We start from the raw sequence: 15043 nt of genomic DNA on the forward strand, positions 1-15043 counted from the left end.
TGAACCTGATCTCAGCCGGGATCTTGAGTGAACCCTTAGATTAGTCTTTAACTCCCTTTTCATAGGAAGAATTAATTTAGAACTGAACAGCATTAAGGGATCATTCAGTCTAGGTATTCCAAACTTATTTGACCACAGGTTACTTCTTTAAAAAATTCAGTGACTTTCTAGTGAAATATAATGGATGAACAACATGCACTTTTCCTTATCCCCTCCCAAATACTTACTAAAATGGTAAGAAGGAGATGGAAAAAAGAAGAAACCATTCAAATGAACAAGAACATGAGAATGCTAATTATAGACAGGAAATGGCAGCATTTTTTGAAGATGGGAAGTAAATGGGCAGTAGTCATGAATAAATTAGCAAAGTGCAGAAAGCTGGTTGCTAAGTGCCTAAAGAAGAAGACAAGCTGCGGGTTTGAGACAGTCCCAAAGTATAGAGGCACCAGATATTCTGAGAGCAGGAAGTAATGACTGAGATAGGGAAAAATGGTCTGCTTCTCCACCTATTACCTACTGGTAGTTACTGCAACCTGGTAGGAAAGGTGAGTCTATTCTTTGAAGATACTGAACTAGAGAGCTTACTGTGCTCTGGACACTCAGTATCCATGTGGAGTGGGGAGATGGTACTAGATGAGGAGGAAGAAGTGAAAAACTACACATTTAATAGTAAGCCCACTGGCAGCCCCAGGCTTAATTCTTCCTTTCAAATACCAGAAGTATTTTCAGGAAGCTTTTTTCTTTCCTCCCCATCCTGGGCGGCATGTTAGAGGATTTCTCAATGAAGTTACCAAGGAACCTGTGGGGGAGGGAAAATAATCCTTCCCCTCCCATTCTGAGTTCTTGACTGAAACCCCTGTAATAAAAGACAGATTAACAGGAGAAGAACAAGAAACGTTTATTAACATGTACACCTCATGTTTACATTGATGATAACCAGAGAAAGATAAATGAGTCATTCCAGACGTGGTTTAAAATTCAGGATTAAAGCCCTTCTTAATAGGAAAGGGGGAGGGGATATAGAGTTGCTTAGGAGGGAGTAAATGGTTTTAGGAAAAATAAGTGGGCCCATGCCAGCATGGATGGGAGGAGTGACAGTGTGTGACAAAGTTCCTCCGTGTATGATGTTGACTAGTGAGTCTTTGCTGATTGACGAAACTGCTGGGGAGGAGATTTATCCCCTTTTTGGAGGATCTGTCTTTAGGCGTATTAGGAGAGTTCAGAGAAAGTCTGCTTTTCTTGTTTGTTTGTTTGTTTTTTTCAAGTGCCTCCGTCTCAAAATAATTAATCTACCACAGCAGCATATTTTGGGGTGGCATTTTTTACCTTTCAACCTCTAAATAAAAAAAATCCTAAAACTCTCATTATGAGACTCCCACAAAGAAATGTCCAAGTTAGATCACTTTTTTCAGGAAATGCACCCTTAGACAAGCTTTGCCCATGGAAATAGTGCTTGCCATAAGTTTTTCAGTTTAGATATAAGTAGAGCTAGCATTATGCAGATAATAAACTTGAGAAATGCATATAGGACTAAAGAAAATAAAACAACAGAAAGAAGTGAAAAGGAACAAAGTTGATATAGAGAGCAGAATAAGACATTAAAATAAACACTATTATTAATATCCTCAATGGTATTCAGAAAAGATAAGGCATTTATTACAAAAAGCAGAATTATAAATAAATGGGAAAAATAATAAAAACTTGTATACTAAAAACATGGTAGCATAAGTATAAAATTCAATAGAGTCAGATCCTGGACAGGTAGCTCAATTGATTGGAGTGTCATTCCAGTACACCACAGTTGCGGGTTACTCCCCAGTTAGCACACATATAAGAAGCATCCAATTAATGCATCAATAAATGGAACTATATATATATATATATATATATATATATATATATATATATATATATATAAATTACATATATATATAAATATATATATATTTATATATATATAAATTACATATATATATAAATTACATATATATATGTAATTTTATGTATAAAAATTTTAAATACAATTCAATAGAGTAATTGGTAGTTAAATGCAGGGAATATATTACAGAATATATGGGCGAAGAAGTAGAAGATGAAAAAATATGTAATAAAATTAGAAAATTCATGTAGAAGGTCTATCTAATAAGATTTCTAAAAGGAGAGATTAAAGAAGATATTATCAAATAATATTAAGAAAAAACCCCACAAAATTTTCTTAACAGAAGAACATAAGTTACTAAATTGAAGATCTCTCCCAGTTGTCATGTAGGAAAAGATCCATAGGGGATAAAGAGAAGATGACAAAGGCTTAGAGAAAAAAAGTGTCAGACACAAAGGATCTGAAATCATAATAGTATTAGGAATTTCCAGAGCGATGTAGAAACCTTGCAAAGTGGTGCAATGTACTTTAACATTTTAATTTCAAAGGCTATTTCCAAACCACAGTTTTAATCCAGCCAGACTATCCAACAGACGTGAGGTGTAACCTAAAAGATATTTTAGTATATGAAGAATCTCAAAACATGCACCATTCCTCCCATGCACTATTTCTCAGAAAAATAAGGAGAAAAGCCACCAAAATGAAGAAATAAACCAAAAAAAATGGAACACATGAGATCTACAAAAGAGTTTAAAAAAAACACACAGAAAAACAGTAATAGAAAGTTCTACTCTGACAGCTATGCATGAGACTAGGAAAGCAGCCAGTCAGCCCTGAGGTGGGAGGAATGTCCCCAATTGTAGAACTCATATATCATATGACAGGTCTGGCAAAATTTTCAGACAGTTGGGAAAGAATTATTCATAGATACAAAAACAATTAAATTGTATAAACAAAGCAATTATTAACTCCAGGAAAACCCAAAAGTTTTATCAGAAAAGAACTGTAAATACAGTGCATCATGTGGCTCAGCTGTAACAATATTTACCTAGTCATAGTTATGTAAGCATAATAATATAGATGATTGAGTGATTTTTTTTCAAGTTGTGATGAAATTGTGTTGGGAGTAAGACAGGAGGAAGAGTTCTATTTGTGTGGACGATAGCTTAAAAGAGCTAAATCACATTTACAGTAAAAAACAACAGGTAGTTGGTTACAAAATTATGGGGGAAAAAACTTGTTTAAGTATATGACCTATAAATATAAATAACAGGGGGGGGGAAACAGCAGCTAAAATATTTTGGAGTCATTTCTCGAAGAGAGGAGAGCTTCAGGATGAGGAAAGTAAATTATTGTTTTTCTTTATGAATCTAAAGTCGGGTCAGGAAGCTGTCATCCATGGGCGAAATTTGGCAGGCTGCCTGTTCTGTAAATAATGTTTTATTGGAACACAGCCATGCCTACACATTCATGGATTGGCTTGGGTTGTTGCTCTTCTGCCCTAAGAAGTTGGTGCAAAAGCAGAGTGGAGTGGTTGTGACAGAGACTGTATGGCCTGCCATCTAAAATATTGACTTTCTTTGAAGAAGAAATTTGCCAATCTTGTGCCTAGAGCAGAGGTTCTGTACTTTTAGCTGAATCAGACCCATCTGGAGACTTGCTAGAACAGACTTCTGGACTCACCTAGGATTTCTGATTCTGTAGATCTTGGGTGGGGTTTGAAGAATCTGGACATTTCAAGTGTCCAGATGATGGACCAGGGCCTCTGTTTGGAGAACAGAGGTCTAAAGGAACTGTTTGGCCTTTTTGAAAAATCATATGTGAGTATCATACTTATAAAATAAATATTTAGAAGTATAAGCTTGGAAGCTTGCATGAAAATTCAAGCTAAAAACAACCTCCAGTGAATTAAATGTGACATGAGATGATTAACATGTAAGTTTTTAAACCTTGTACTGGAACAAGAAACTTAACAAATTGCACTGAAGAAAATATACTGTGTTTTATCTATAATATGATCTCACAGATACAAGCATCGCTGTTAACGTGCAGTGACACATTTCATCCAAGCAATTGGTGGGCAGATCTATCACTCTCCGTCATGTCATTCCACCGTTTATCAAAGGCAGATTCCTGACTTATAACAACACCAACTATGCAAACAGTTACTTAAAAATCTTTTCTGTTTCCTGCTCTAAAATACGTTTTCAGCATTTTTAAAAATGTACTATCTTCTTATAAGACACCTGTGCTCTGAACAACACAGTTGAAGATACTTGATTTAAAACCTACTCCTCTTCTCTTGACCCCTCTCACAGATGAAGAAACTGACACCCAGGGAAGGATGGTGGTAGATCCAAGACCTCCTGACCCAGTCCCCACTTCCTTCCCCTCCTGCACCCCAGCTCCTGTTTTCTTTGCCTCAGGGGGTGAAGAAAAGAACCCTGAATGAGCCCAAACTCAAATCAGACATGGGGGGGGGGGGGCGGGGAGAAACCGCTGCTAATACCAGTGAACAAAGAAAACTCTGCTTCCAGGAATAGCCTTAATCAGTCACATATGTGAACACAGACCCAGTGACCGTTCAGACAGTTTTCCACCAACATAACAGGATTTTCCCGACACATTGATTTTTTTTTCCCGTTTGCCTATTATCAGTATCAGTCTTTTTTTTTCTTTTTTTTCTTTTTTTTAAGATCCTAGGCATGATAGCAGACCTTTTAACCAGACAAGGCAGGATGCCAAAAATCTGAAGTGTTTGAAAGCAAAGAGAAATAAAGGATATTGAGGGTAGAAATAGTCCCCAGTTGGTGAAAACAAACAAACAAACAGCTTTTTAAAAATCTCAGAATTGTGCCCTAAGGGGGTGGGTTTGCTGAAATGTCAGGTCCCCCAGTTAATGAGGCGGTTTGTCTAATGGAAATAGAAAAGACCACTGATAACAATGTGGGGCTTTGTGTGTGTGATTTAAAAATCAAATTGAGTGGAAGTGCAGCGAACACTAAATGGTATTGTTTATTTTCTAATTAATTTGCTGCAAACGGCAAAATGCAAGTGCTAAATATGTTCGATGGTGCGTGATTTTTAGGAGAGAAAGCAATGGAAACATTCCCCTCTCATAGTCCATTTGCTTTCTTTCCATTCTCGAAACTAGTCATGGTTTGAAAGTTGGAAAAGGACCTTGATATTTGGGGTGGGACATCCCTTTTGTGTGTTACCTAAGCCAGCCAGGGATGTGGTCTCCTCTGTAAGGTTTTCGTGGGGATGCAGGGAGCCTGGGACCATATGGTCTGGCTGTTGAGGATGCTCATTTGTAATATTAATAGGCCAGGGATGCGAGGCCCTGCCGGGAATGTCATCGAAGTGAGGACAGCCGCTCCCATCACAATTGCTCATGGACTTTTTCCTCTGTGGGACGCAACCAGGACAACGCTCAGTATAAATAGTGCAACCAGCCAGATCTAGGTGCATATTCTGGTTAAGCCTCAGGCTGACTCTGTGACGTTCGGGATGAGTCATTTAAATTCGCTAAGACTTAGTTTTTTTTCCTCTGAAAAATGGAGATTATAATGCCTGCCTTATGAGAGTATTCTCAGATCTACACAGCTCATAAGTGAAGTGCCTGCCACACGGCAAACAGATTAATGGAAGTTGTGATGTATTGGAGCATTTTAGGGTTAGTAATAACCAAACGCTAACTGCACAAACTGAGGAATTGGTAAGCTCTCATGAGTCTTTGTTCTTAAATTTACCTCAATCTCACCTCTTCTTCTTCACTTCCATGACAAATGTTTTGGTCCTAATGCTCTTTTCTGAGGACTTTTGTGATGTGTTCTCTCCCCTGCCCTAACCCCAAAGCCTCTTGTCCATTCTAGCAAACTTGTTCCAGAAGCATGTCATCCGGTGGGACAATACACGTAGTGCCAACTGTTCACTACCTAGTCTTTGTTCTGCATCGGATACTGATCTTTTCTTGATATTACCTCATTTAATCCTTACAAACACTCCTCTGAAGTAAATTATATTATTCACACACACACACACACACACACACACACACACACACACACACAAACATATTGAGAGGTGATTGTCAAAGGGGTGGAGCCATGTTTTGAACCTAGGCTGTCTGGCTCTGGAATCAGGCTCTTACCAATTGGCCTTTATGCTGATCTTGAGATGCTGTTCCTGCTCTGTGTAACGTGGGCTTACACCCAGGGCTTGGTATTCAGTGAGCTCCAGAATTTTGACTTTTACTGAGTATTGGTCATCAAGGCCAAAGTGAATCTCTGATGCTCACAACCAGCTCACCCTCAAGTCTATTTCAGTCTTCTTCCATTCCCTGTTTTGAGGAATTCTCAGTGCTGAACATCCTGAAAATGCCCTTTGTAGAGGCTAGGACAGCTTTGTTATACTCAATAATATGACCTCAATTGGTAGCTGTTAAAACTAGAAATTCCATGAGAGCAGAAGCCACATTAGTGTTGCCCCACTCAGTTTGTCTCTAGTACCTACATCAGCACCTAGCACATAATTGCAAGTTAGTATTTGATGGGCTGATGATTGAATGAGTGGACAAATGGATGATGGTCTTAAGAATAAATTGCTGGAGGGATGGATGGGTAGGTGGTACTCTTATAAAAGTGTACACTGTTGACAATAAGGGTTGATATAAAATATACGTCTGATCTTTGATGACTAAATCTTACTTACCTTTTATTAGATTCTAATTTTCTCCCACAGTTCTATTTATTTTGTTGGGTATATCATTCCCGATGGCTGCATTAAAAGCCAAAGTTCTTCCTATGAGATATGTAAAATCTTGGTAGCATAAAGGTTAGGATAACATTAATCAAATTGTTTATGAAAGAAGCAAAAAAATCATTTATTCATTCATTTATTCAACCAATATTTATTGAGCATCTCCCTGTCTGGTACTCTTATAGTAGCTTAAACTAGAGCTGTTAACAAAACGGGAAAACTTTGCCCTCCTGGTGAGTACATTCTGATATGGGGGACAAACAAAAACAAACCCTCCCACTGTGTAACGGACCATGTTAAGTGCCATGGAGAAAAATTAAGCAGGGTGAGCACTATAGAAATGATGGTGGGTGGAGACTGATATTTAATATCAGAGTTATTTTGAAATTATAAGTTTCATTCTATATTAATTAAAGAAAATTAAATGGGGAATAACGGGGTTAAAAGACAAGTTAATATTAGATAGTTTTCATTAAGAGGAGACTATTGCCAAAAACGGTTTGGCTCAGTGGTAGAGTGTCGGTCTGCAGACTGAAGGGTCCCAGGTTCGATTCCAGTCAAGAACATGTACATTGGTTGCGGGCACATCCCCGGTAGGGGGTGTGCAAGAGGCAGTTGGTCGATGTTTCTCTCTCATCGATGTTTCTAGCTCTTTCTCTCTCTCTCCCTTCCTCTCTGTAAAAAATCAATAAAAATATATTTTTAAAAAAGAGGAGACTATTTTTGACTTGTGAAATATATACATACATATATTTTTTTTCTTACAGGATTAGCATCTCTGGACTTTTAGAGTGATAACCTTTCCCAGCCTCCAACTGAAAGAAAAAGAAAAAATATCCATCATCAGCATAACAACATGAGAGGTGGATAAACCATGCTGGGAAGACACAAGGTCAGCTGCTGAACTGTCTTGCCTTTGGCCCAGAACACAGCTCAGACTCAAGTGTTGCCCTGAATTCACCAATCCAACGTTGGTTCAAGACCCAGAGTGATGTGTTCCCACCCCAGAACACCTTCCTTTTTGTGAGGCCTGAAACATGACCACCAGTAGCCACGCATGTCCCGTTCCGGCCGTAAATGGACACATGACTCACTATCCAGCCACACCCTACCCATTACTCTTTCCGCCGGTCATCGGAGGACTTTCCCTGCCTCCTCTTCATGGCCTTCATGGGCACCCTCCTCCAAGCGGATGCAGCACCCCATCACCTGCAAGTAAGTACCACTGGAATTTCCTCTCTTATCTCTCTGTGGATTGGCTTAATGGGCCTGAGAAAACAGGATGGTTCCTATCCGGAGTGAGTTTTTATCCCACTGGATGTTGGTTTCCCTTGGTGTAGAATTGTACCTTTAGTGCTATTGGCAGAAATATGGAACAGACAAATGGTGAATTTTAGAATTTGGGTCTTTCAAAACCACACTGATATTTTGCTAGATTTTATGAAATGTGTAGACTGATATTTTATTAGAGTTTATAAAAGATAATCAGCATATGCGGCCAATATACCTAAAGAAATTAGACACTTAATGATGTGAACAGTGAATTAGTAGTTGGTGCCATAAAAATCATTAATGATAATCCTGGATTGCACAACAATTTTGGTCGTAAAGTTCCCTTTGACTATCTTACTCATTTCCCAAGTAATGGTAACATGCATAATTGTTCTCAATTTCCCAGGGACCTTTGCTACCAATTCATATCACATAAGCTTTTTAAATGCCCTTGACCATTTGATTCTACTAAGCTATTTCTTCCGATCTTCTCTAAAATGTGGGATATAAAGTACGATAGGACAAAAGTAGAGTTAGAATTCTTCAAACTGATATGACTTATTCATAGAAAGCACGTATGTCGTATGATTTAAAAAGAAAAGTTTGCCTGTTTAAGGACAAACTATGATAGCCAGTGAACAATCCCACCTCGTAGTCTTGGGTTCCCTGGTTTGACATCTGGAGGTAAAACGGCATATTGATTCCACGTGCCGCCCCAGGTATCACGGCACATACTCCAGATTCTTCCCGGTTCACAGCTCAACAGGAGAACTTCAGAGCTCGTCCTGGTGATTAGTTTGCATTTTGCTGCTTTTTAAAGAATTCCTCCAAATATTTGCTTCGTACTTAGACATTTTTATTTTGAAATACTGCCTTATTTTCTTTTTTTGTTGTGATCTTCGTACTTTCTCTTCTCTCTCCCACTACATTTTTTTGCTCACTGAGAGTAGGGGAATATTTCATCTAATCAGGATCCCTTAGCTCCTGGTACAATAATAGGGAATAGATGTTTGGATGTCTGCATGTCTGGATGCATGATGGACAGATGAGCAGATGGGTGGACATATTTTCACTGCAAAGATGTCAATGGTAATCACAGTATTATCATGCCTGATACACACACACACACACACACACACACACACACACACACTTCTTGGAATGACTTGACTATAATTTTTCTTTTCTGAATTTCTGACCAGAGCATGTGATTTTTTTAAATGATTAATAACATTCTCCCATGCTTCTCAAGTTCAAACTGTGAGTAGCTGTAGCCAAAGTAGATTCTTTGCTATCAGGAGAGATGGAAATAATTCCTGTATTCAAAATAGTGTCCACCCAATGCAAATGATATAGTGAAGTTGCTTTCAGCTAACACATAATGGGGGTCTGAGTAAATTATTATTAAAATTTCACCCAAGTACCTCTATCTAATGCTATAACTCAGCCAGCCTGATGGACATCATGTCTAATGCATTTCTTTCCTAAGATCAGAAGTGTATTTTGTACATGTAGCCAAGAGTTAAACAAGACATAAGTATTATTCCCATTCTGGGATATCTAATCTTACAGATAGCAAACTCTAAGGTAGCTGCAGCCCTAGGTGCTCACAACAAATCCCAGCAACTTTAAGATCCTTTTGTTACTGATTTTAAGAAAAATGCAGAGCATAGTTAATGGTGGGTGAGATCATTATGCTGGGTTAGCATCTTTGAACACTTTAACAGGTTCTCTATAAGTAAATCCGTCATCCATCTCTTCGCAGTTATTCTAAGGTCAAAGAATTCTATAGAATAGTGCTTGGCAAACTACACAAAGCCAAATCCATTCCAGCATGCTTTTGTTAATAAAGTTTTATTGGAACACAGCCACAGTCATTTGTTTACATATTGTCTGTGGCTGATTTCGTGCTATAATGTTAGAGATCATAGAACCCACAAAACCTAAAATCTTGACTGTCTTGCTCTTTCCAGAAAAAGTTTGCTGATCCCTGTTATGAAGGTAAGAACATTGAAATAGGAGTCTAATAATCTATATCTAATCAGGCTCTGTCTCAAACTGGTGATGTTAGCTCTTCTAATTTTTCCCCCCAATCAGAGTCTCAGTGGCTCAGCCTGTACTCTGGATGAGTTGGACTGTATCTAGGGCTCCCGTATCTCTAATTGCAAGCTGCTCTTTTCATTTCATAATCCTATATAATAAAAGCATAGTATGCAAGTTGTCCCTTATGGAGTTCAACCAGGGGGCAGGGTTAGCTGGGAGAAGGGAGGGAGTACCTGGCTGGCAGCCAGCAGCTGCTAGGCACCCTACCAGTGCAGGGATTTCATGCACTGGGCCTCTAATTACTAATAAAACACACAATGCTATCCCTACCAGGTTAAACCATAAGGCAATTGCTTCTTCTAGATCAAAATTGATCAAACCTTGGTAATTTCATATGATCCAACCTTTAGAAGGAGAGGGTTTATAATTCAAAAAAAGGAGGGGTATATAATGGATGACATTTTTTTTTTCTGAGAGCCTTCGAGTGCTGAGTAACGCACCTTGAAGGTGCCTGGAGAAGGGGCCGACAGAGAACAAGGTACAGAAAGCTCAGGCTGGAAACTTTAACGTTGGCTTATTTCAAACCCTGGCTAATGCATTGTTTTATTAGCTTTTGCTACAGACAAAGCACATGAAAACCACTCAGATTGAAATTATTGAAAGAAGCCACTATTATGATACTATGCAGTCAGTTAGTTGGCCCTTGAATAGGGAGCTGTCTTTGTTACAGCTTGTGGTTTTGAAGAGCAGGGAACAAGGTCTTAAAAGTTGCACACAGATGCTTTCTTGGCTAAAAATAAACTTAAGAGTTTTATTCATGTCTTGAGGTTAATTAGGGAGGTAGCCAAATTCTATAAAGTCACAATAACTAACAAAACACATGCTTGGGTGGAAAAGCATGTATAGGTTGTAAGCTAGAATGCAAAGGGAACAAACATTTTGGAGAATGACTCCATAAAGAAGGTCCTGTCATTGAACTATGGGATTTAATGGTGTTTCTTTCATAATCTGTACACATCTAGATTCTCCTGCCCTGTAATGGGGTTCTTTTAGCATCCTGTATTATAGAGGCTCAAGAACCTTCCTCCTTAAAGAGAAGTGAGCAATTTCTATTGTGGCTACTCATGTTACACCCACTCCCTATACTTCTGTCCATTCACTTCCAATTCTCTGGTCACTTGTCCTCCTAGATTAGAACATGAAATCAGCATGTTGAAGCACTCTTTTCCTATAATGCAGATGTCCCCCTTCCCACATATATAAATATATGGCTATTTAGCTTGTCTCAGTTTCTCTCCCATCAACTATAAACTATTTTTATTTGAAGGATAGTCGTCTTTAATTATCATATTCAAGTATTTTAAGGATGAAGGAGAATATAAATGATTAAGAAAAATTGTACTATAAAAGGATGAAATAAGATCGTCTCCAAGGCCCTTTCAATTCCAGCAGGTGATGTATAGTCAGATTTTTTTTCCTGGTCTCCAAGCCATGTGCAGGCAAACAGCCCATATCTCCTTGTTTGGTGCCTGCTGTTTTGCAGCATGAAATTCTTGCTATTGGTTTGGCCATTTGTCACCATTCACAGTTCAGAGGGAAAGATGTGGCCACTTTTCAGGAACTGTGTTCTCCAAAACCTCTCCTAGGGAACAAATGGTTTATGCTTCCAGGAGAGAGATGAATTTAAGGCATCTTCTATGTGTGCACATTCTTGTCTTTGCATTCTGACTTAACTCATGTATCATAGAATCTTTGTAAGCTTAGAAATCAGGAAACATATAAGAAAAGAGGGAGTTTAAATAAGTAATAAACACTGCCATGTATCAAGCACTTCTTGGATCATCCACTAAGCACGTAATGTTTGCCATTCTTAATTTTGAATAATAGTCTCCCAATTTTGATCTGAGGCCATGAGCAGCAGTCCCATTTTATAGATGAAAACATGAGGCTTACGGAAAGTAAAGAGCTTACACAGCTAGTTAATGTTATTTTCACCGACTACTGTAGAATCAGCTATCATTTTTCATTAAAATGGGGAGATGAGGGTGGACCCCATAGTCAAGGAGTCACTTTAGATGCATCTGTTTATCTCTGTCCTGTGAGCAGAGAGCTGGTCACCTTCAGGCAAGGGTGATTTCCAACAAGAAGCTGATATGCTATGCCAAGGAACACTTAACATTTCGTCTGCCTGAGCTCTGTGAAAGTTGGACAACTGTCCGTCTGTCTCTCTTTATGTACCTTTCATTGCTGCCTATTCTGTTTTATTGCCACACATGTGCTTCTTATAGGTTGTAAGCTGGAAAATATTGTTAAAAAGTTTTGGCTTTAGAGCCACTCCTAAAATGATCTCAGTTTAACTTTAGTATCTTAAAATGAAAGTTCTTCCCCTGGTTTTTTAATGACCAAAAAGTACTCTCCTGTCAAAATCACAAAATGGGGTATATGCTTTAAAAAGGCCCAACCTTCTGGAGAGTCAGACTGTGAGTCTCAGAATTACCAAAAACAGGACATAAAATAAGTTTTATTTCTATATCTTGTCTTAAACTAAGAGGAGTCTTGTTACCCAACTTGTCTAAAGCAGTGTAGGCTGCCTGATTGGACTTCTTTACTATATGTTAAGGACAATTGTCCCTGATATGTTGATCTTGTTTTAAATACATGCAGATTGTTGATAACTAAAACCAACTCAATTCTTATTATCCATCACCCTTGCTCTGTAGTTTTGTCTTCTTTCTACTGTGATTTATATTTGTCCTTAAACATATACAATGACCCCACTGGACAGGGGTCACATCTCATTTTAAGATGTCTTAGTATATTATTGGTATTTAGTGAATACCAAATAAAGCATACATGTACATATATGTATGTATGTACATGTATAACATGTATGTGTTTACATATATATGTATACACGCACATAAATGCATAGGTAATATATATCTATGTTTCTTATTTTTAAACCAAATAATAATAAGGTAAAATAAATTTGTTAGGAATTTGAATAAACCAATTATAATTATTTGGCCTATTGCATCTGCCTTCAGTCATCGGATATTTTGAAGTTCTGAATCTAAGGGAGGAAGGTAAATGCTTTTACCTGAATGTTTAAAAAATAGAGATTACATATTTGGTATGATTGAACAGTTCTAATAGTCTTGCATAGGCCTATAGCTACATGTCTATTATATGAGTTCATTTGTTAAAGGTATTGATTATTTGTGTACAGTACCTCTCTTCCCCCAAGATAAAAGAATTTTTGTGTCTTCCTAATCTCTCTACAATTTCCCCAGACTCTCTGGTTGAGTACAGTGTGTAATTCTCTAAATAGTTCTAATGAGGAGTTGGGCTCATTTTGTTTGTTGAACTTTACCCCCAAGGGATCAAAAGTATGTGAACATGAATTAGAAACAAAAGGATTATTGTTCAATTTTATCAAATTAACTTCAATGCCCAAAGGAGAATCTCAACTCTGGAAGTGTATTCTTAAAGACAAATAGGCTTTCAGTCCACAGAGCATATCATAAAAACAGGAATGGATTTATCTCTTAAGTTATCCTACCAATGATTATTCCTAGGGAGAGCATGTTTGGAAGAATATACAAAAAAAATTGACTTTTTAGATAATGAAACTAAGCCGAGACATTTAAAAGAAAACATTTTTGACTCTATGAAAATTGAACCTGTAGAAATTGGAATTACCATAACAGTTGGCTATGATATATGAGAACCTCAATGTGTTCCAAAATTCTGTCTTGATGAATTCATCAATCTGCAGCTTCTATATATTTCATACAGTCTATTTTTCCCCTAATGAAGAAAAACCCATTGACATGAATTTGAGTGATGGGAGATTAACTTCTGTATGGGTAGATGGACATGAGGACAGATGGAATCACCACCAGGTGCCACGCTCTGGGCCATCTTCAGAATCTACATCATGCAGCCCCACAGAACCTCTACTAGTAGATATTTATGCTGGGTCTTTAAAGTGATAATTGCTTCTTATTCTTTTTGTTTTTCTATTTTGACTCCCTCTGGTATTTGAATGATTCTTGATAATTTAAACTAGAAAGAGAGAAGAAGGAGAGAGAAGAGGGAGAAGGATGCAAAGAGGGAGGGAAAGAGAGAGAAACAGACTGAAGACAAGAAAAAGACAGAGAGACAAGTTAATTCTATCCTTTGAACTCCAGAACACCTCTAAGAACTTGAGACCATCAGGTCAACCAATGGCTAGGTGGTCCCAACAACTCTATTGTGGTGTGTGTGTGTGTGTGTGTGTGTGTGTGTGTGTGTGTGTGTGTGTTTTAACTTTGCCATGAGTATAAGTATTAAAAGTAGTCACCATTTACTTAGTTAGCTACAGGTATTACCTCTTTCTGCCAGCTGGAAAAGAGAAATAGAGAAACAATGACCTACATAACCAACTTTTATAAGGTTGCTTAGATAAAAACATTGAAGCTGGGTTTGAACTCTTCCTGCTTTGCATAAAGCCAGTGTTTGTTTGTTTGTTTGTTTTTAACAAATCTATGTTGGCTGTGGATATAAGGAAATAAAAATACTTTTAAAACACTGTATCTGTCTTCAAGGATGTGAAGTCATAATTACCTAAAACCATTTAGATCTAAAAACCCGATTGTTCGTTGCCCTGTAAGGCCTTGATTTGGTAAAGCTTATGACATCCCCTCCCACCCACACACTCACTGTACATGCTTTGATTTATGATGCATATTCTATTCTGCTGTCTTTCGTTGTTTTCATAACTTTCCTCCTCTGTTCCTCTGTTAACCTGATGTCAGACATATGTCGGAAACTCACTGAAGGTATGTGGAATGACTGACTCAGTGGTTCTCACTGGTCAGGGATTTTGGAAATTTGTGGAAGGGCTTTTGGATGTCACAGTGAGGGAGCCCTCTGGGCATTTAGTGGGCAAGAGTGAGGAGGCTGAATGCCCTGCTCTATGCACAATAGTTGCAAATAATAAAAAACGGTCTCATGTGCTTGTGACTTCTCAATGTCTCACCAGACTTTTATGTTAAAAGCTCCCCAGCAATAAATTATGATTAACTAAAAAATAAACCATAACTT

General features: G+C 37.9%; 1 protein-coding gene across 1 annotated transcript in view; it reads left to right on the top strand.

The window, feature by feature from the left end:
• The window catches only part of RARB (retinoic acid receptor beta), a 617794-nt gene that overhangs the window by 275345 nt on the left and 327406 nt on the right, over window positions 1–15043 (top strand). Inside the window, exon 4 of the mRNA XM_036431628.2 lies at window positions 7408–7855. Within this exon, the coding sequence (XP_036287521.1) occupies window positions 7678–7855 (178 nt within the window). The 5' untranslated portion in view covers window positions 7408–7677. The remainder of the gene's footprint in view (window positions 1–7407; window positions 7856–15043) is intronic.

This window comes from Pipistrellus kuhlii, unplaced genomic scaffold, assembly GCF_014108245.1.
Source record: "Pipistrellus kuhlii isolate mPipKuh1 unplaced genomic scaffold, mPipKuh1.p scaffold_m20_p_11, whole genome shotgun sequence".
Classification (NCBI taxonomy): domain Eukaryota; kingdom Metazoa; phylum Chordata; class Mammalia; order Chiroptera; family Vespertilionidae; genus Pipistrellus; species Pipistrellus kuhlii.